At 44.9% G+C, this 23,340-nt stretch overlaps 1 protein-coding gene across 1 annotated transcript in view; it reads left to right on the top strand.

Moving 5' to 3' along the window:
- LOC120944114 (protein mono-ADP-ribosyltransferase PARP15-like) overlaps window positions 1–23,006 on the top strand; it is a 59,981-nt gene extending 36,975 nt beyond the window's left edge. Inside the window, exons 8-13 of the mRNA XM_040358005.1 lie at window positions 6,200–6,376; window positions 8,853–9,025; window positions 10,680–10,725; window positions 18,677–18,819; window positions 19,849–20,023; window positions 22,210–23,006. Of these exons, the coding sequence (XP_040213939.1) occupies window positions 6,200–6,376; window positions 8,853–9,025; window positions 10,680–10,725; window positions 18,677–18,819; window positions 19,849–20,023; window positions 22,210–22,499 (1,004 nt within the window). The 3' untranslated portion in view covers window positions 22,500–23,006. The remainder of the gene's footprint in view (window positions 1–6,199; window positions 6,377–8,852; window positions 9,026–10,679; window positions 10,726–18,676; window positions 18,820–19,848; window positions 20,024–22,209) is intronic.
- The last annotated feature ends 334 nt before the right edge of the window (window positions 23,007–23,340 follow it).

Raw genomic sequence — 23,340 nt, 5'->3', positions numbered from 1 at the left:
ACAAAGGCGGATTTTAGGGCCTCAAAAGCCCGGATGGCCTCGGGCGGCCAGACCTGGGAATTACTGCCCTTCCTGGTCAGATCCGTGAGAGGCTTGGCCAGCACGGAGAAGTCCCTGATGAACTTCCGATAATAATTGGCGAAGCCCAAAAAGCGCTGCAAGGAACGAAGACCACTGGGCTGAGGCCACTGTAAGACAGCCGAAACCTTCTCAGGGTCCATGGAGAACCCCTCAGCGGAAATGATGTAACCTAAGAAGGTTACCTGGGATCGGTGAAATTCGCATTTCTCAAGCTTACCGAACAGCTTGTTCTCTCGTAACCGTTGCAACACTCGCTTGACATCCAGAATGTGGGCCTCCATGGATTCGGAGTATACCAAGATGTCATCCAAATAGACCACCACACACTGTTGCAACAGGTCACGGAAAACATCGTTGATGAATTCCTGAAAGACTGCGGGCGCATTGCACAACCCAAAGGGCATAACCAAGGATTCATAATGACCGGTCCTGGTGTTAAACGCGGTCTTCCACTCATCGCCCGCCTTGATCCTTACCAGGTTATATGCCGCCCTCAGGTCGAGTTTGGTAAAGACCGTGGCCCCCTTAAGGCGATCGAACAGCTCGGAAATCAAGGGTATCGGGTAAGCGTTTTTGATCGTGATGCGATTAAGGCCCCTGTAATCGATGCAAGGCCTCAACTCACCGCCCTCCTTTTTCACAAAGAAAAATCCAGCCCCTGCCGGGGACGAGGATTTGCGAATGTGACCACGGGACAGCGCCTCCATCACGTACTCCTCCATGGCCTCATTCTCCGCAACCGACAGTGGATAGACCCTGCCGCGAGGAGGAACGGCACCAGGTTGTAACTCTATGGCACAATCGTATGGGCGGTGCGGAGGTAATGCAACTGCGCGCACCTTATCGAATACATCCCGGTACTCCTCGTATTCAGGAGGCAACATAGAGTCCGAGGAAGTACACAGCAACTTGACAGGCCCATGGATGCAACTAGCCCCACACTGTGGTGACCATGAGAGGATCTCGGCCGATCTCCAGTCGAAAATCGGATTATGCTTCTGGAGCCAGGGGTACCCCAAGACCACCGAGTAGTGTGGAGACGAAATAACTTGGAAGCAGACCGACTCTCTGTGAACGGCACCAATGGCTATCCCCACTGGAAGGGTCTCATGAGTCACGTGTGACGGCTGGAGGGGTCTGCCGTCTATCGCCTCTAGAGCCAGCGGGGAACCTCGAGCCTGTAGAGGAATGGAATTGGCGGCAGCGAACTCACTATCAATGAAAAAACCACCAGCACCAGAGTCCACCAACGCCTGGGTCGTCACCGAGCCCCCGACCCAGGAGAGGACAATAGTGATCAGTGGTTTATCAACACGGGAAACCGGGGACGAGGAGACTCCACCCAAGATCTGCCCCCGACAGGATCTCAGGTGCGAGCGTTTCCCGGACGGTTCGGACATGCCAACCGAAAATGCCCACCGAGACCACAGTACATGCATCGGCCCTCGCGTCTCCGGAGTACCCTCTCCCCCTCGGACAGGCGAGCAAACCCCAGCTGCATGGGTTCACCCCCAGACAAGTCAACACCAGGAGGCGTGGGAGGAGAGGGAGGCACGGGTGGGACAGCAAACGTAGGCGCCAAACTGTTAGGAGGCCTCCGCAGGCTCACCCTAAAGGAAGGTCTCTCCCTGAGTCTGGTGTCAATCAAAATCAGGAAAGAAATAAGAGCCTCAAGCTCCACTGGTAGGTCCTTAGCTGCAACCTCATCCTTCAAGGCATCCGAGAGACCATGAGAGAAAGCAGCGACCAGAGCCTCATTATTCCAACCTACCTCTGCTGCCAGGGTACGAAACTCAATGGCGTATTCGGCTACGGATCGTGAACCCTGTCTGACGGACATAAGGAGCTTCGCAGCAGAGGCGGCGCGAGCCGGCACATCGAATACCTTCCGAAGAGAAGCAACAAAACCGGAAAACTCGGCAACCACCGGATTGTTGTTCTCCCATAAAGGGCTGGCCCAGGCCAAGGCCTTGTCCGAGAGCAGCGAGATCAAGAACCCCACCTTTGATCTCTCAGTGGAAAAGGCATGTGGCAGCAACTCGAAATAAATGCCCACTTGGTTAAGGAAACCTCGGCACTGAGTTGGCTCTCCCCCAAATCGCTGTGGAAGGGGGGCAGAACCGGTCATACCCCGAAACACCGCAGGCGCAACAACAGGTGTCGGGGTAGACTCTGGCGCAACAACCGGAGCGACAGTAGGAGCGGACCCAGGAGCGACAACCGACCCATCGGCAACGGGAGCGGAATGAGCCGTGCGTTCAAGCAGGGTTTGCAACGCCACGGCGAACTGACCCAACAGGGACTCCAGCTGATCAAGTCTGGCAACCAGCGTGGGTAGCGAGGATGGCCCTGTACCGTCAAAATTCATGGCTTGGTCCTAATGTTACGGAACCATGAACCAGATGTACAACAAGAGATAAGTGAAAATAAGAAGGCTTTATTGAAAATCAAGCATTAAAGCAAAGTCCAAACGGATGGTTAAACCGAAGCAGAGTCTTACGAAGCCAGAGATCAGGAAACAGGAGGGTAGTCAAACGAAGCCAGGATCAGGAACCAGCAGGGAAGTCAGACGAAGCCAGGATCAGGAACCAGCAGCAATCTTAGAAGCATGTGAACACAGGAGGACCAAGCAAGGAACTGAGCCACAGACCTCCCATATATATATGAGCCAGGCATCCAGCTCCTCCCAGTGGGAAGGAGGAGCCGCAGGGTGGGAGGCTACAAGAGACCCAGAAACCAAGATGGCCGCCAGCACATGTCAAACGAAGGAGACAGGAGAGAGGTAAGACCATGACAAAAATTGAACATTTCAAAATTCGAAATTGAAAAATTCGAAAATTCGAAATAGAAAAATTCGAAAATTCGAAATTGAAAAATTCGAAAATTCGAAATTGAAAAATTCGAAATTTAAAAATTTGAATATTCGAAAACTCGAAAAATAAAAAATTCGAAATTCGAAAATAAAAAATTCGAAATTTCTAAAATTCGGAATTTCTAAAAATTTGAAAATTTTGTATTTCCGAATTTCCGAAAATCGAACATTTCGAAATTCGAAATTGAAAAATTCGAAAATTCGAAATTGAAAAATTCGAAAATTCGAAATTGAAAAATTCGAAAATTCGAAATTGAAAAATTCGAAAATTCGTAATTTAAAAATTCGAAATTGAAAAATTTTAATATTCGAAAACTCGAAAAATAAAAAATTCGAAATTCGAAAAAAAAAAATTCGAAATTTCTAAAATTCGGAATTTCTAAAAATTTGAAAATTTTGTATTTCCGAATTTCCGAAAATCCGAATTTATTTAATTTCAGAATTTTCGTATTTCAAAAATTTGGAAATTCGGATTTTTGAATTTTCGAATTTTCAAATTTTTCGAATTTTTCAATTTAGAATTTTCGAATTTTTCAATTTAGAATTTTCGAATTTTTCAATTTAGAATTTTCGAATTTTTAACTTTCAAATTTTTAACTTTCAAATTTCGAAATGTTAAATTTTCGAATTTTCGAATATTCGAATTTCCGAAAAAAGCAAAAAAAAAACAACAAATAAAATGTTTTCAGCCAGGGTCTGACTTTCCCAACCCATTATATTCTAGAACCTGATAGAAATAGGGTGAGCAGTTGAGCCTGCAACCGACAGGACCCAGAAGAGCCAAAAACATTTTAATTCTGCTCCACTGGGAAAAAATAAACTAACCTGTAATCCTGCTAGCATCCTAACTAGGAGGGTACTACGGACTAACGGCAGGTCCAGGCTTCTTCTAGGTCCCACATTATTCCTCTTTCACCATTGGGTGGCAACATATTATGTGATGTGCACATTACATTCGGGGAGTGACATCCTCACTGATACCAGTATCTATAGTATTCCCAGCATCTGACAGTCGGCAGTGTACTCTGCACTGCATACAATTGCTAAGAGAAAGAGAAGAGACTCTTTGGGGTTGATTCACTAAGGGCAACACAGAGTGTTCATTTTGCAAGGGAACCTATCAACGTAAATGAATAAGGTGACATTTAACTTTGCAAAGAATACCCAATCATGTTAAAAAAAAAATCAAATGTTTTTTCTATCCCTTGGGCCTCATGCACACTGGAGTTAAAATAATGTTATAAAAATGCCAGTAGCTTTGCAATGAGTTTTTTCAGTTTTTTCACGTTAGCGGTTTTTTTAAAAGATTTTTATTTCTTTTTCAATGGATCAAAAACGTCAAAAAATGCTGGTTAGTGAAGTTTTTGAGCGTTTATCTGCGTTTATCAGCGTTAGAGCGTTTTTACAGCTGAAAAACATCTCTCAGAACCCACTCGTTTTGGGGGGGGGGTTTTACTGCTCAAAAACGCCACTGCCCAAAACTGCTGATAACAGCCTATGTGTGCGTGGACACATAGGATAACATGATGGAGAGTTTAATGACTGTAGAAAAAAAACCTCTACAGCCAAAAACAGCAGCTGTAAAAACGTCCAGCGTGCATGAGGCCCAATTAAGAGTGCGCATGCTCAGAATACATTGGCGCATGCGCAGAAGACTACATAGTTCGGGGACATTGCAACTATCTCCTAAACCGTGTAGGTTTAGGAGATATTTCCAGCACCTACAGGTAAGCCTTAATCTAGGCTTACCTGTAGGTGAAAGTGGTCTGTAAGGGTTTACAACCACTTTAAAGCGGAGTTCCGGCCACAATTTTAAATATAAAAACTTTTTAAATATAAATACCCCTGTAATACACAAGCTTAATGTCTTCTACTACAGTTAGTCTGTAAACTAAGGTCCGTTTTGTTAGGTTGTTACAGCATTTAGACACTTTATAAAACAGAAATTGACTGGGGCCATCTTAAGTGTGGGCATCATGAAGCCAGACTGTATGACTTCCTGGATTTCAGCCTTGCACACCTCACACATGCTCAGTTCTGCACAAGCAATGTAATGGTTTCAGATCAGGTTTCAATAGCAACGGGAGTGTCAGAGGAAGTTACTGCCCCTTATCTATGCAAACCTCCCCTCCCCTCCTCCCCTCCTCCTTCTAGGAACCAGTAAATATACGAAATAATTTGTTCCTGTGCAGATATATCTACATAACAAGATGATATATATATCTTGTTATATATGTGGTGTGTATACATATACCAGACATGTGCACTGTCAATAAATTCATTTTGTTTAGTTCCGTTTCGCATTAGCCGTTATTTCGTATTTTGTGCCCGAAACTCACTTCGGATTCGTACGCTCATAATGGGCACAGCAGGAGTACAGGCACAGGAAGTCAGCACAGAACAGGGATGGTGGGAACCCTTCATGAGGGATTCCCACCATCCCTGCACTGAGTTCCCAGGTCTGTACACCAGCTGTGCCCATTATGAGGGATTCCCACCATCCCTGCACTGAGTTCCCAGGTCTGTACACCAGCTGTGCCCATTATGAGGGGTTCCCACCATCCCTGTGCTGAGTTCCTCCTGCTTCCTTCTTCCCCCAGCACAGCACATTGCCACCATAACATTGCCCACCGCATCCCAAACCGCATGAAATTGTGAATGGATAGACAAGCCAGACCAATCCATGCAGCATATCCTCCTCAGAGCTTCAGAATCACACAGTGTGCGCACCTTCTGATTTCCCTCTAAATGTCTCACCACTCAATCTCCTCACATACTTTGAATGGAATTTTCCCCATTTGTTGCTCTGAAAAATAGCTGTTTGGTTATGTTAATGTGGTAATTTGAGAGGTTGTTATTGCAGCAGCTTTAACTGTATATATCAGGGATATGCAATTAGCGGACCTCCAGCTGTTGCAAAAGTCCCATCATGCCTTTGCCTCTGGGTGTCATGCTTGTGGCTGTCAGTCTTGCTATGCCCCACACCCTAATCATCCTGTGTGGTGCAGAGTCCCCCTGTTTAGACTCCTGATATTTCACCAAAGACCTCTAATGGGGCTCCTAAAAAAAAGTAAAAAACAAATAAAAAAACAAACAAAAGAAAAATAATAAAAATAAATAAATAAATATATATATTTTTTTCAGGGGTCTTTTTAACTATTTAGCACAGAGTGGGAGCTTATAAGATTTACCTCTATATTTGGTCTTTCCAATACCTTTATGTAAAGATGTCTTCTGTTCATCCAGGTAAACTGAGAGGAAGTGAAGTTGCCATAACTAGTGGGGGAAACACCAAATCTAAACATATCATGCACATTATTGGACCTGGCGCTATTCCTGCATTTGAACCATCAGTGGATAGAATTCTGAAAGCATGTCATCTGAGGCAGTTCAAAAGTGTTGCAATTGTAGCAATCGGAACAGGTAAAGATAATGAGGCTATTTTTTAAATGCACACAAAACAAATGTTGGAATTTCTACACTAGCTTGCCAGATGTAAACATTGGCCCAGATTCACAAAGAGCAAGGCGCACATTACGCCGCTGTAGAGTAACCACCGTACGCTACGCCAACGCAGCGCAGAGAAGCAAGCATTGCATTCAGCAAGCCAGTGCTCCCAACGCTGCACCAGCGTGGCGTGGGTTTCGAAGGCGCACGTCGGCGTAGGTGGAAGTGGGCGTGACCCCATGCAAATTATGGGCCGAGCGCCAGACAGGTACGTATCACGAACTGTGCATGCGCCGTGACGTGGACGCACCCCCGTTCGCCTGCTCACAACCACACCGGCAAAACTGCCTAAGCTACGCCGGATCACCACGTACGCCGTGAATATAACGTACGCCCAGCCAGACACACGTCCAATGCATAATACGCCGGCTTGTGTTCCCTGGTGCAGACCTGTGCATGTCTGTTGCCGGGTTGCACCTCCTTTATGGGGAATAACTTTACGCCGGACGTAAAACTTACGCGCATCTCGCGTAGTTTGCGCCGGCCACACGCACGTTTGTGAATCGACCGTATTTCCCTCATTTGCATATTTGAATGGCTAAACAATGGGAGCGGCACCATGCGCCCAGCCTAAATGTGCGCCCACCCTACGCTGGCGTGAGCAAGCTACGTCGGCGAGGTGTAGCCTGGTTTTAGGCGCATGTCTGTTCGTGGGTCTGGCGCACAGATACGATGGTGCACATTTGCACTTACGTCGGCGTAACTTGTTATACGTCGGCGTAAGTGCTTTGTGAATCTGGGCCATTGTTTCTGCACTGTACCTTATGTAACTACTTCATGTCTTTAAAGCGGAGCTCCACCAAAAAGGGGAAGCTTAACTTGTCTGCCTCCTCACCCATCTCCCCCAGTGCCACATTTGGCACCTTGTGGGGGTAGAGGGTACCTAGTTTTGACAGGTACCTGCCACGGCTAGGTGAGTCAAATTTTCGGCTCGCCGCAGCCGACCCATTCAGCATGTGCAGTAGGAAACTCACTGTCAAGCCACAGGGCTTCACTGCCAGTTTCCCTTATCCAAGTTGACCGCCAGCACCTGAGAACCGATTATTCAAGAATCGTCTTGGGTGAGAACACTGCAGGATCCCTGGAACAGGTAAAAGTCAGCAATTACAGTATTTGCAGCTGCTTAATTTTTTTGGAGGGGCCGGAGCTCCGCTTTAAGCCACTTATAAAAAGATTTTTTAAACGTGTACAAAAATGCCTAAGAATAAGTTTGCCTTTCAGAGCACGTTACATGTTATATCCATAATTCAGGTGTAGCATATTACATACTCCAGACCCGTCCCTGCCCCCCTTATCCTCCCAACCCCCTGGCAGTGGGTGGAGAAACATCTACCAGCACCTGCTGTCACATTTTTAAAATAGTGTGGCTGTACGAGGCTCCACCCACACAGTTGCGTCATTCATTTACAGCGATCTGTGAATGAGACAACTACAAGTATCATCAGACATTGCAGCTGACGGATTGTAGTTCTCATGGAACTGTGAGGGTCCTAATAAGAGTATTTTTGTTTTTATTGTTTTTTTCCCAAAAGGTGAATTTAGTCTTTAAAAATGTTGTCTACTCACTGGCTTTAAATTTCCTGCGTACAGTTTCTAATAAATATCAATGGAAATAACTTTTTTTCAGTATTTCTCCAAGTGGCCATGTGACTGCAAAGCAATGGTGAGTGTTTGTCTGTGGAGGGCCGACCCAAAGGGATAGTTTACCCCTCCTTGTCCAGCCTGGGCCCCTTTCTATCCCTGGCCCAGAGCAACTGTGTGGACTGCTATGGCAGTAGTTTCGCTACCTCCTTTTCCTTAAAATGTGAATACAGCCAAAACATTTTTTCATTTATAGATAGTGTGGAAGGGTTAAAAACTAAACCAATCGAAACCTAGTCAAAGTAAAAACTTTCAATTTCATTCACTTTAGGCCCCATCGTTGCCTGTGCATTTTACACATGTTTTACGTGCAGTGACTTAACTTTTTTCCCACAAATAGAGATTTCTTTTGGTGGTATTTGATCACCTCCGCGGTTTTGATTTTTTTGCGCTATAAACAAAAAAGACCGACAATTTAAAAAATGTATATATATTTTTTTACTTTCTGCCGCAGTTTATCTCCTGGGGGGGGAGGCGGTAAGAGGTTAAAAAAGTCTTCTATGCTGCATCTTTGATGCGCTTTCATAAAAACGCTTTCAACGCCTAAAAAGCAACGCGCTAAAAATGCACTGCACAGATGTGAACCAACCCTAATGTGATCTACTCATCTGACCATGTAAGCTGTTCAAAATAAAACAAATTGGAAATCATAGGCAGCAGCTTGTGCCCTGGAGAAAAGGGGCAGCGGGGGTTACAAATTGTGTGAAATTTCCATTCATGGTGCAAAAATCTCTCTTTTTTTTGTTTGCAGGCATAAATAAGATTGATCCAGAAGAATCGATTAAGGCCATTCTGAATAGTACAGTGAAACACTTATCAGAGATAGCACTCCCTACTCTGGAAATAATCTCTATTGTTGTTATTCAAGAGGAAGTTTACAGACCCTACCTGAAGGTTTTTCTTCAGCACTGCACTGAAATGCAGGTACTGTATATTATATTATAACAATGTTAAAATGTTGTTCTTGCTATTTATGCATTGAAAAGTCATACACAGGGCCGCCATCAGGGGGGTACAGGCATTACACCTGTAAGGGACCCGATGGGGGCCCAGCTGGGGGCCCAGCTGGCCCCCCTCCCGTTTATTTTTTTTAATCATTTTTTTTATTTATTTTTTATTTTTTGCATTACACCTGTAAGGGGCCCAATGGACCCCAGGGCCCCTTACAGGCCCGGTTTGCCCCCTCCCGTTTGTTTTTTATTTATTTTTTGTTTTAACATTTTACTTTTTTTTGCATTACACCTGTAAGGCTCCATGCACACTGAAGCTAAAAAAGCTATAAAAAACACCAGTAGATTTGCAGGGAGCCTTTCAACGTTTTTTAGCGTTTTTGCAATAGCTTTAATCAGCGTTTTTCAGTATAGCTTTTTTTTTTTTAATGGATAAAAAAACGCTCAAACGCTGGTGCTGGCGTTTTTGAGCATTTTGCGTTTTTTTAGCATTTTTTCCCGCCGAAAAACATATGTAGGGAGATTTATTTAATCTCTGTGTATCATCTGAGGCTGTTCACTGGGTATAGTAGAGGGTTTACATCCACTTTAAGCTCTCAGTTGCACACTGAGTGCCAGAGTCAGCTGTCGATAAGGAACCTGGGTGGATCCTGACAAAATTGTTGGGATCTTTACAGAACTTGGATTGGCGCTATGATATAAGCAGGCTTTAGCCCGCTGTCATCTGATTCTGGCTCATAGAAGTGTAGAAGTACCGTATTTGCCAGTGTATAAGGCGACCGGGCGCATCGAGGCCTTCGGGTAATGACTGCACTCCCAATAAGCATTTTAATTAATAAATAAATAAGACGACCCCTTAATTTTACAGTTTTTTAAGATTTTTGGCCTGTACTCACTGTATAAGACGACCCCCTTTCCGACGCTTCCGATGCTTCATATTTCTTCCTTCTAGAGCCATATTCTTCTTCCTTCTTGCTGGAGCCAATAATGGCGAGCGATGTATTCTATTAATGAATACAAAGCCTGCTTGGATTGGCAGAGGCTGTAACATCATCAGCCCATGCCTCTCTGACTCTCAAAGCCAATACGAGAAGGCTACTGTATGTAGCCTGCTCGGATTGGCAGAGGTTGTTACCCCAATCCGAGCAGGCTCTGTGTTTATTTGAATGCATCGCTCACCGGGATTGGCTAAGCGGTATATACTGTATGTAGCCGAAGCTACATACAGTGTTACTGCACATCCAGCAGGCATCTGAGCAGCTGACCCGGCATATAAGACGACCCCTGCTTTTTGGCCAGTTTTTTTTTAAGTGTAAAAGGTAGTCTTATACGCCAGCAAATACAGTAAGTGCACTCTTGTGACTTGTATGGCCAAAAAATCTTTGGCCATATTTCTCTTTTAATGATAGGAATAAAATGCCATCAGCTAGCCACTAGAAGGAAATTCAATAAATCTGTATATCTAATGAAATGCTAGAAAGGTGGTGGAACAGCTGGTATATAAAAATGTGAACATTTAACATAATCATTTAAAAGTAATTACTACAATTTTCACTGGAAATACACTCTTTGTTGCTTTTAGTGAAACTGCTGACATGTGAAAGTCAAGTTTTGTTTCTCTTTTCCAGGAGTGGAAACGAGAAGAACATATTCTAAGGGCAATTAACGCAAAAGGTAATTAGATGGGGAATTACTAGTGTCAAAAATGTGAAATATAATTGTTGGCCTTTAGGACAATTTCACGGGCATTGCACCAATGTACTATAGAACTTTATGTAAGCGTAGCATTTCTATTCATTCTAGATGGCACCCCAGAACACATATATGGTATAGACAAGCACAACACTCCATAACGCACAAGTGTGAATTATACTCTATGAGGGAGGTTTACTAAAATTGGCTGCAGCTGTGCGAAGTAACCATCAGCTTCTGGATTATATTGTCAAAGCATAATTGAACAAGCTGAAGTTCGAAGCTGATTGGTTATTATATAGAGCTGCACCAAATTCTGTGTGCACCAGTTTCAGTAGTTGTTGTGGTGTACATAACTGCCAATAAGAGTTTGTTCATATTAACGGTGCTCTCTAAAGAGCAATCCATGTTCAGATAACTCTTCAGAGAGCATTTGACAGGAGGTGGGGGGGCATTGTATCACCTCCTCACTGCCTGCTGTAACCCCTTGATCCCCACACTATGTGGCCCCATTTACTTAAAAAAAAAATCACACCTCTCCCCTTTATGACTTTGAAGGGGCCTTGACACCCATGAGTAATGATGGTGGTAGGTAAAGGATCTTGATTGGGCTTTCTGGTAACACACCTATGCCACTGATATTCTCCCCAGACGGGTGGCTGCCAAGCATCATCGTTTAAGGCTCAGATAATGGGGATAATAATAGTATTAATAGTGAATAGATATTAATTGTTTAATAGTTGAACAGTTTTTCTTTTTATCCTGCTTTATTATACAGTATAAGTAGTGAAATTTGAAATGATAGAAATGTGAGATTCATACTGAGAGATCTTTTACTATTTTAATTTTAACCAGTCCTCACGACCCTCATTCGGTCAAATGGCACAATTGGCACCAGGTGCGTCCTTAATAGGCACCCTGTCTCCTCTCAGTCTGAATCTACTCTGGGGTGATACGGCTAAATCAGTCACATTTTATTTCCTCTTTAACCACTTACCCCCCGGACCATATTGCTGCCCAAAGACCAGAGTACTTTTTGCGATTCGGGACTGCGTTGCTTTAACAGACAATTGCGCGGTCGTGCGACGTGGCTCCCAAACAAAATTGGCGTCCTTTTTTCCCCACAAATAGAGCTTTCTTTTGGTGGTATTTGATCACCTCTGCGTTTTTTATTTTTTGCGCTATAAACAAAAATAGAACGACAATTTTGAAAAAAATGAATATTTTTTACTTTTTGCTGTAATAAATATCCCCCAAAATATATAGAAAAACATTTTTTTTCCTCAGTTTAGGCCGATACGTATTCTTCTACATATTTTTCGTAAAAAAAAATCGCAATAAGCGTTTATTGATTGGTTTGCGCAAAAGTTATAGCGTTTACAAAATAGGGGGTATTTTTATGGCATTTTTATTAATATTTTTTTTACTAGTAATGGCGGCGATCAGCGATTTTTTTTTCGGTATTGCGACATTATGGCGGACACTTCGGACATTTTTTACACATTTTTGGGACCATTGGCATTTTTATAGCGATCAGTGCTATAAAAATGCATTAGATTACTATAAAAATGCCACTGGCAGTGAAGGGGTTAACACTAGGGGGCGGGGAAGGGGTTAAGTATGCCTGGGTGTGTTCTTACTGTGGCCTCACTAGGGGAAACACTGATCTTCTGTTCATACATTGTATGAACAGAAAATCAGCATTTCCCCTGCTGACAGGAACGAGAGCTGTGTGTTTACACACACAGCTCCCGTTCCCCGCTCTGTACCGAGCGATCGCGTGTGCCCGGCGGCGATCGCGCCCGCCGGGCACACGCACGGGAGTCGGGGGCGAGCGGGGGGCGCGCGCGCGTGCCTCCAGGGGGCGCGCGTGCGCCCCTAGTGGCGGCTAATAGGCAGGACGTCCATTCTCGCCTAGGAGAGCCACCTTGTGGACGTATTTCGGCGGTGCGGCGACGGCAAGTGGTTAAGAAATTTAGTTATTGACTTATAGATATAACTTAATTAAGAGCGTTTTGCTTTCCTGTGTTGGTTCTGGCCAACCCCCCAACAGTGGTGTACTGGTACTTCTGGGGCTCTTTTAAGGTCCTGGGGGTCTGGTGCCCACTGTACCTTTCCGATTGTCCTCTGTTAATAGAAAGTGAGTGGAGTATACTCCATCACTTAATCGGTAATTAGTTATATCAAGCTTTGTCGGCCTACGCTAATAGCACTGTTCTTTGCCCTGTTAACTTATTCTGAGGCTTGTAATCTTCCTATCTCGGCCCCTTTCCTAACCTATACCCTTTTCTTTCCCTACCGGATTAGTGCCCAACAGATATGACACCGGTAACATCCCCCTTACCCACCTCACAGATGAGGGGACCTTTAAATTACATCAAATTATATTCCTTAAACATCAGGGGATTGAATATCCCCGAGAAGCGTTCACGCCTACTTTTCTCACTACAAAAAGAAAAAGTACACATAGCTTTCATCCAAGAGACGCATTTCCGTGCGGATGGAATTCCCAAATTGACTGACAGGAATTTCCCAGTAGTATTCCACGCCCCTAATAATGAGGCGAAGTCTAAAGGAGTCTCTGTTTTAATTTCTAGACATTGTCCTTTTCAAGTCACGGATGTCCAAAGGGACCCTCAGGGACGATATATATTCCTACGTGGCACCATACACAACGTGACATACACGATAGCTAATATATACGCTCCCAATACGAAACAAGTATCCTTTTTTCGTTCAACCCTCTATCAATTAACATCCTTCCAAAGGGGCACCCTTATTTTAGGTGGGGACTTTAACGTTCCTCTACAACCAGACCTTGACACATCCAATGGCTCCACCTGTTTGAAATTCAGCGCTTTGAAAGCGATCAAGTCCACCCTCTCCACCTTGACCTTACATGACACTTGGAGAACCCTTCATCCAAATGTGAAGGATTTCACCTACTTTTCACCACTTCATAAAAAATACTCACGAATAGACCACTTCTTCCTTACACAAAATGACCTTACTTCCCTAGTTAATGCCACTATTGACCCAATGCTGTTGTCAGACCATCACCCGATCACGATTCGGCTCTCGATCCCCACAAATCGTCCCAGATCGTCCATTTGGAGATTGGATGACTCCATTTTGCTGGACATTAATAATACCACTGATATCTCTAAAGTCCTGTCGAATTATTTTTCTGAAAACATATCAGAAGACACCTCTGCACCATTAGTCTGGGCCACCCATAAATGTGTGGTTCGGGGACAATTCATTTCAATAATGGCCAAACGAGCCAAGTTGCGGAAAGCGCGCATTCTAGAGTTGTCAGACAAAGTTAAGGCCCTGGAACAAACACATAAACGAACGTTAGCTACCCAAACACACGAGGATTTATTGAAAGCCCGTGAAGAGCTCCTAGGGGAAATCAAGAAAAGGCTTGCCCGTAAACACACACTTACCAGTAAACTTTTCTATGAATATGGGAATAAGTCAGGCAAACTTTTGGCAACGGCCTTGCAAAAAAAAAAAGGCATCCCACACCATCAATAATGTTACTGCCACTACTGGGGAATCTATTGTTACTAACAATGGAATTGCTGACCAATTTGTAAAATACCTTTCTGGGCTATACAACCTGCAAAAACCACGTCAGCCAGATAATGCCCCTGACAGGAAGACCTTGATAGAGGAATTTTTGTCAGAATTCTGCCCATCGTACACCGCCCCTGAAGACATTGCAGACCTGGGCTCCCCAATCACCACTGAGGAAGTCACTTTAGCACTGAGCCAACTTAAGCCGGGGAAAAGCCCTGGTCCTGACGGCTTGCCAGTTAGTTACTACAAGACCTTTTCCGATATATTAATCCCCAATTTCCTGTCAACCTTTAACACCCTTCCGGAATCCCCTTCACGCACTAAAGAATTTTTAGAGGCTCACATATCTCTGATTCCCAAACCCGGCAAAGATGCCACACTTGTCTCCAACTATAGACCAATATCGTTATTAAACGTAGACGTCAAATTGTATGCCAAAATAATCTCCAACCGTATTCTTCCATTGCTCCCCAAACTTATCACAACCGATCAAGTTGGGTTTGTCCCTGGCAGGGAGGCAAGGGACAATACCATTAAAGCCCTCAACATACATTATTGGCTGTCCTCCTCAAAAAAATGTGTTTTTTTTCTGTCACTGGATGCTGAGAAGGCGTTCGATAGAGTGGCCTGGGATTTTATGCTGGTGGTTCTAACTAAAATGGGCTTACCGTTGCGCCTCACCCAAATGATCCAATTGCTTTACTCCGATCCCACTGCCCGGGTTAGGGTCAATGGCCACCTATCGAACGGCTTCTCCATAACCAATGGAACCCGTCAGGGTTGCCCCCTATCCCCCCTTATTTTCATCCTCACAATGGAACCCTTTCTCAGAAAGCTTCGGGCGAATGATGCTATCAAGGGTGTCGAGATCCGGGGAAGGCATTACAAGACAGCGGCTTACGCAGATGATGTCCTACTGTTCCTTTCGGATCCGATAACCACAATCCCCAATCTTTTGAAAGACTTTAAACTTTTCAAGACTTTATCTAATCTGCAAATGAATTTTGACAAATCGCTAGCCCTGAATATCTCTCTACCAACCCCAGTAGTCAATTTATGTAAACAAAACTTCCCCTTTAAGTGGGAATCTGACTATATCACGTACTTGGGCATTAAGATCCCTAAAGATCTGAGTAAGTTATACGCTCTAAATTTCCTACCAGTTCTTTCAAACATTAAGTCGGACCTATCGGATTGGAACAACGGCAGATTTTCTTGGTTTGGTAGAACAGCAATCCTCAAGATGAATATCCTCCCGAGGGTCTTATACCTTCTTCAGGCGGTCCCGATCATGATCCCACAGACCTTTTTTGCGACATTTAAAAAACATTGTAGAACATTCCTATGGGCGGGCCAAACTCCCAGACTGAGTTGGTCTAAACTGATTCAACCAAAACACAGGGGGGGCCTGGGTATACCCGACCTAGCCCTATATCATAAAGCCTGTCTACTCACTAGGCTTGTAGATTGGCATCTCCACTGTTGCAACAAGGACTGGATTGCCTTGGAAAACGCATTCCTTTCCTTCCCAATTACCCATTTGCCATGGATAAAATACCACTCGATACCTACAGATTGTCTGAACCACCCCTTAATAGGCCCTACTCTTCAAAATTTTAAGATGATATGTCGATCACTTAAAATAACTCCCTCCCCGGGCCCGTTGACACCTTTATCCCATAATCCGGATTTTATACCAAACATATCTTATAAGTATCCAGTACTGGATCCCAACTCTCAGGCTATTCGAGCTCATCAATTTTTCCACAATGGTGACTTACTAACCTACCCAGAGCTAACCAAATCCCTCCCTCAGGTGACCATGTCCGTATTCAAATATCTTCAAATCAAACACTTTTTCGGCCCTACCCAGACACAACGGAAATGGTGCAGAGATCTCTCACCCTTAGAACAAATATGTACAGCGGGAGAACCAAAGCGCCATCTGATATCCACTTTACACGCACTACTGATGCCGGAGTTAGCCCCTTCCTCAAATACACGTTCAGCCTGGGACAGGGACCTTTCCATGTCCTTGTCTGACGAAGATTGGGACCTCATCTGGGATCACACACATAAGGGTTCTATTAATGTCTCAGCACAAGAAAATCGATACAAGCTTTGTACTAGGTGGTACCGAACACCAGAAAAACTTCATAAAATCTTTCCGGCGGTTTCCCCGTCTTGTTGGAGGTGTGATGGAGCGGAAGGATCGCTTTTACATATCTGGTGGGATTGCCCTCCTTTAGTCCGGTTTTGGAAAGAGGTGCATGAACGTATTGTACAAATAACAACAATACCAATAAGCCTTGATCCAGCGCAGTTCTTGCTACATCACACTCCCATTCCTAGATTGCAATACCGGAAATCACTAACACTCCACCTTGTAAATGCAGCCACCCAATGTATCCCTAAATATTGGAAGTCTAAAACGATTCCAACAATTGATGATTGGCATGCACGTGTTGATAAGGTGGAGGAAATGGAGCGCCTTATTCATCAAGCCAAGGATACGCACGATAATTACAGACAAACATGGTCATGCTGGTCACTGTATAGAAACCCCCCTACACAAGTAACACCCGGTACCCAGAGGAATTCTAACATAACATCAGGGGTTGTACTCACTCAAAAATCTAATAGTTAGATACTTTCAACCCCTCTCTCTCTCACACAGGGTCATATACTTTCTTTGGATACAGAATCCGACTTTCCTCATCTTAAAGGGTAAAAAGAAAAAGATAGAGCCATCTCTGGTAGGCCAAATATCCGCTGTTGCCTTTCCTGCCTTTTTGAACTTTGGAAGTCGGGCCTATTTTGCTCCGACTTCCACCCTTCCCCTCTCGGCGCTGCCCACAGAATGTCCCCGTTAAGGGGTGGGTAGGGCAGAGGGGGGCCCCTGACACAGATGTTTAGTGGAGAGCTACGATGCTCGCATTCCCCTGTCAACATGGGATTTAAGGCTTGCACCTTGGCACTTGATCTCTGGTTTTGATTCATTTATAGTCAACAATGTCGTTGATTTGTTGCATATGAAAGCATATATATCTTTTATGACCATTTGTTACTATAAGATACTGTCAAGACTACATTTGAAAAATGACTGACATATTTATGTTTTGGATTACGCTGTATTGTTGAAAATATTCAATAAAATGTTTATTTAAAATAAAAAATAAAATCACCCCTTTTAACACAACTCCTCTACCCCTCAAATTCCCCCTCTAAGCACAAATCCACTCCCCCACATTTAACCCCCCCCCCCTTAACACAAATACCTCTCAATCATCCCTACTAGCACAAATCCCCTTCCCCCCAAAAAATTCCCTCTTCTAGCACAAATTCCCCCTTTACCATATCACATCTTTTAGCACAAACTCTCCAATCCCTTCTCCTAGTACAAATATTCCCCCCCCCCCCAACACAAATTCCCCCAAATTCCCCCTTCTAGAGCAATTCTTATTCTTTTCCACCCTCCAAATTTCGCCTCCCAAACCCCCCCCCCCCCAATCTCCTTGTGGTGCCCCCCAACCTCACATAATACCACAGTGCCCAGGACAGCTTCTCCTTCTGGCCACCCCTTGTCCTGGCCCTGGTGCACATGCTGGCTAGGAAAAGCTAGACCTAGCGCAGGGAAAGGTTCCTAATGACTAGGGACAGTCCAGAAAAGCCCTGGAAACTGAATTGAGTTTGGGGGACCCTGTACCAGCCCGCATTTGGTCTGACATACTCAGAAGGCCTGTATTCCCAGCATAGACCCTGTCAAGAGGCTACTTTATATCGGTCAAGGGGGCCTGTTTAAAGGGTACTTCTAGAGCACAGTGGCACCTATAAATTCTGCTCATCTGTAATGCCTTGTCATATAATTGTATGAGGGGGAGCGTGGGGGAGCCTTTCCGCACCGTGGTGGCAGATCTGCTGGGGGAGGGGGCAATGAGTGTGCGGAGGTGTCGGCATGTGAGGAAGAGAGGGGGGGGACTTTTTTTTTTGTTCTTAGATGTTGGAGCTGAATTGGTGGTCTTGTGCCTGGAGCTGCACGTCCAGGGCATCAGGTGGTAGGAGTTGCTCATGCCTGGTGCCAGCAGTGGATGGGCTGGAGGGAGCCTGAGTGACGGGATGTGATTTGTGGTCACCGTGGTGACCTGGCGCCAAGGAGTTGTCAAACCCTGAATGAATGCGTAAACAATTGATGCGCCTTAACACGCCTAAATTAGTTAAAAAATTCGGCTTTAGGCACAATTTTAATGCTGCTTTTCTCCTGTCAGGAGAAGGCATTCAGAAAAGCTTGGTGTGCATTAGCCCTAAATGCTAACTACTCTATTCTGATGTTTTTTTCCCCCCCTGACAGTGATAATTCCCTATCCAAAAACCTGGACAAACTCTGGGAAAACAGAATATGAGGAAATAATTCTGGACAAATCATCTGCAGAATTTAAAGAAGTAGAAAAAAAATTTCTGCAAACCTCAGGACGTTTATTAAGGGTCGTTCAGGTAGAGTATTTTTTTTTGTGCAGGAAGAAAGAGCAAATTTCACACCAAATTACTTTTTCATTTTAGAATGAAAAAAAAAGGTATGTAAAAATGATACCTATCCTCTCTATAACAATAATGCCCTGTACACACGACCAGATTTTCCAACGGGAGAACTACGAGGAGAGCTTTTGGCCGGGAATCCCGGCCGTGTGTATGCTCCATCGCAGTTTTTCCGATGAAAAAAAAAAGCAGAACCAGCTCTCCTTTTTCCCGTCGGGATTCCCGGCAGACTTTTTTGGCAGTTTTCCTGTGGGGGAAAAAGACAGATGGAGCATACACACGGTCGGTATTGCCAAGGATTAGCTCTCATCTGAGTTTTCCTAATGGGAAAACCGAACATGTGTACAGGGGAAAAAGTAGAGAGTGGGTTCTCGGTTTTCCCCTCTGGATTTTCGACTGACCTTTTGCCATCGGGAATCCTGAGCGCGTGTACAGGGCATCAGAGTAAGGACATACACAGGTTTGTCCCTTGGAAGCAGCTGGTTTGATAAGCCCTCTGAGGCTTAAGCCCCGTACACACTGGTGGAATGTTGGGAGACATTTACCGGTACAAAGCATACTGGCCGACATTTTGCCCATGTGTATGTCAGTCTCTTTTGGCCGGCTTCTGTCAGATGTGCATGCTGGAAAACCAGCAGCCGACCAACTCCAGGTTGGTCGGCTGCTGTGTGGAGACGGACTTGTCAGAGCCCAGTTGTTCTCTATGGGTGATCAGATGAAAACGGACCGCCTTTCCATTTTCATCCAGTCCTATCCGATCTGATCCTCCAAACGGATTGAAAATAGGGTTTCCAATCCGTCTGGATTTCACACACAGGATTGGATCAGATTTGTCAGCGCTGACATCCACCGCTCCATAGAGGTGAATGGAGCCTCCGATCAGGTCCACCTGAAAAACTGACAGGTGGACCTGATCGGAGTGCCCCTGTGGAGGGGTCTTGGACTTTAACATTTTGCAACATAATGATTTTATTGTTACTTTTATAGGTAGCCAGAATTCAGAACAAGAAACTGTGGCAGAGTTTCTCACTAAACAAGCAGACGGTGGACCAAAACAATCCTGGAGTGGATAATGTAAAGCACCTATACCATGGTACAGCTTTTGAAAACATCCACAATATTACCCATGGAGGTTTCAACCGGATTTATTGTGGTAAAAATGGTAAGCAGGCAATTTCTTGTACTAGCACCAGCAGTTGCCTAGGACGTAGGACCATGTAAAACTAGAAAGCATGAGCAATCTGTCAAGGGATATCAATAAAACATTGGCTCCACTGTTATAGTGGTATGGCCCTTCAAATGTCCTACGCCAGATTAAAAAAATCCTGCTGCCACCTTTGGTAGTTTTAGCAAAACGTTTGACAAATTCAGGTAAATCCGAATAGTTTGGGACAATTAAGATACTCTCCTCCAGCTCAACTCTTGCTGCAGACTATCTCTCCTTCTCCCTCCAGCACAGCTCTTCAGATACAACTAGCACATGGTTAGGCCTGACACCGGTTTCAGCCAGGCATCAGCAGAAATTCCCATTACAGGCAGGGTTCTCGGGCCCCTATGATGTAGCAATTGAAAGTTCTGATGCTAGCTGCCCTCTTTGGTGGACTACTGCTCCCAGTCAGCCCTTTGCAGACCCTGACAGCCCTCCTGGCTGCAGCCATCCGTCTTTACTGCCCATGACACCGCAGTCCTCACTGGCTCTACATTTCAGATTGCCTCCTCCCAATCTGCTCCAGCATGCCTCCCTAGCGTTCCTGACTATGTGTCACTCACCAACACCTGGTGGATCCCTCCTGGAGACCTGCTCAGCAGTATTCCCCACAGTCCTCTCCTGTTCAGGACACTCTTTTGGTTGTATGGGGTTCCTGTTCAGCTCTGAGCCCTTGGCCTAAGGTCACCCCCCCCAGATTGGGGGGGTTGCTCAAAGGCCCTGACAGCCTAACACTCTTTCTCCAGTTCTTCCACCCGAAAAACTCATCCCCAGCTGGGCTGACACTAGGTATTTAAGGAGACCTGCCCCCTGCCAATCCAGGTTGGGGATTGGTCAGGGCTCCTAATGCCGCGTACACACGATCAATCCATCCTAAGAGAACGGACCGATGGACCGTTTTCATCGATTAACCGATGAAGCTGACTGATGGTCCGTCGCGCCTACACACCATCGGTTAAAAAAACGATCGTGTCAGAACGCGGTGACGTAAAACACACAACATGCTGAAAAAAACGAAGTTCAATGCTTCCAAGCATGCGTCGACTTGATTCTGAGCATGCATGGATTTTTAACCGATGGTTGTGCCTACTAACGATCGGTTTTGTCCTATCGGTTGCCTTTTTTTAACCGATGGATAAATAACCGATGGCGCCCACACACGATCGGTTTTGACCGATGAAAACGGTCCATCAGACCATTCTCATCGGTTGAACCGATCGTGTGTACGCGGCATTAGAACACCCCAGACAGCTCCACTTTTCTTCCACTGCTTCCTTCTAGAAGCCTCTAGAAATAGAAGGGAGGTGACCGAAAGATGATGCTATCTGTGGGTCACAAGCCTATTCTGAGCCACTCCCAGCCCCACAGATCAAAACAAACAGACCTGCCTAAATGTATCTGCTCTCTCAAAAATCTCAATCTAGCGCCTACACTAGGTACAGGAATGGACTGGCCATTGTGACTACAGGGAGTTTCCCGGTGGGCCAGTGGCTAAGTAGGCCGGCTTCAGTGACAGCGGACTGCCGCCCCCCTCCGATCCTCTGTCTCTCCCTTCCCGCAGCGCTCACCTCCTCTCCCTTCCCGCAGCGCTCACCTCCTCGCCCTCCCTGCAGCGCTCACCTGGGGGAAACAAAGAAGCAGGGGGAGGACCAGAGGAGCAGGGGGGATGACAGAGGAGCATGGGGGAGGGGACAGACAGCTGACTCAACAGCTATGGCCTGGGAGTTTCTCACTTCTGCCTAATCTTGTCCCATAAGGGGGGGGGGGGGGCGCCGAACTGATTATTTTCCCCAAATGAAATAATGTTTAGCTTCCCCTCTGGTGCTGCCTATAAGAGGACCAGTACCAGCCATTCTACTCTAATAAGGTAGAACGGCTAGTGGCTAGTGAAGAGGCAGAGGGGGCTTGGGTGGCCGGGGGGGGGGGGGGGCTCGGAGTTGCCACCATGGGAGAGACCTGTCAAAGTGGGCCAGTCTGGATGAAGTCCAGGGTCACATTTTTGTCCCAGTCCAGCCCTGACTAGGTATAGGGTGCTACACGTATAGAGTAAAGTATGAAACCATGCATATTGTAGAGTAGATTTAGGGGTTATCTACACATACACTTTAATTAATTATGTTTTTTTTCCCTAAATCTATCAGGTACATACAATGGACTTGGGACATATTTTGCTGTTAGGTCTGATTATTCTTGCCATGACAAATATTCAGCTCCAGACCTAGATGGATGCAAGCGTGTCTTCCAGACTGCAGTAATTACAGGAAAATATTGTAAAGGAGACAAGTCCCTCCGGGAGCCACCATATGTCAATGAGCAGACCAAAGACCGACGCTATGATTCTGTTGTGGACAACATGCAAAAAATAACCTATTTTGTTGTATTTCACGATGACCATGCATATCCAGAATACCTGATCACTTTCAAACCCTGAGCACTGTAGATTATGAAGTGCCTACAGGGCTTACTTTTACCTAGTCAAAAATACAACATTGAACAGAATTCAAAGTTAATCTATAAAAGATGAAGGCAGAGATCTCATAAGTAGAAATACTGTATTACTTTCTGATATTGTTTTTTAATAGTTTAACATGTATTGTACTAAAATAATGGACTCCAGATTATTTAAACAGAAACTTTAGACTGGAGGGGTTTACAGTGAATTAGCAGATTTTGAAGTAGAATCACTGCCTATGCAACCTGTAAGCTATGAACACCTCAGGTGAAATGACCCATCTACAAGGGCTAATACAATTATAAATAAATGAATAAATACAAATAAAAAGTATTTAAAGATTTTAATAGATTATAGTTTTTAAACCACAGGAATGGACTGAGGTAAAGGCTGCTGCGTCTGATAGCGGAAAATGCGGTAACCATTATATGATCCCCATGGTAATTGCTCATGTTACTCTATTAAACCCTAGGCTTTTCCTTTTTTCCGGGGATCGGTTCAATTTACTGTGGATCCCTACCTGGATAAATCAGGCAGGGCAGTACAACTGACACTTTATTTTATTTGGGATATTGTTGGAGTTTTCCTTAGAAGTGAGGATTCTGAAATACCCCTGTGTACATAAAAGTGTAGCACAATCAGACCGTGGGAAATTACTGTATACTCACTGTAAGGTCTGGGCGGTAGTGAGACGTAGGCTAAAATTGCCCCCTACCCATTCTCATACACCTTTATGGGATAACCCCTGCTTACCTGAATTGCTAACTATAGCAGACCATGTTTTATGGCTCAGCCAGGGGGTGATATTTTTGTCAGATGT

The sequence above is a fragment of the Rana temporaria genome, chromosome 6 (genome assembly GCF_905171775.1).
Source record: "Rana temporaria chromosome 6, aRanTem1.1, whole genome shotgun sequence".
Lineage (NCBI taxonomy): Eukaryota > Metazoa > Chordata > Amphibia > Anura > Ranidae > Rana > Rana temporaria.
Note: the sequence above shows the minus strand (reverse complement) of the source record. Positions and strands in the feature narration are given on the sequence as shown.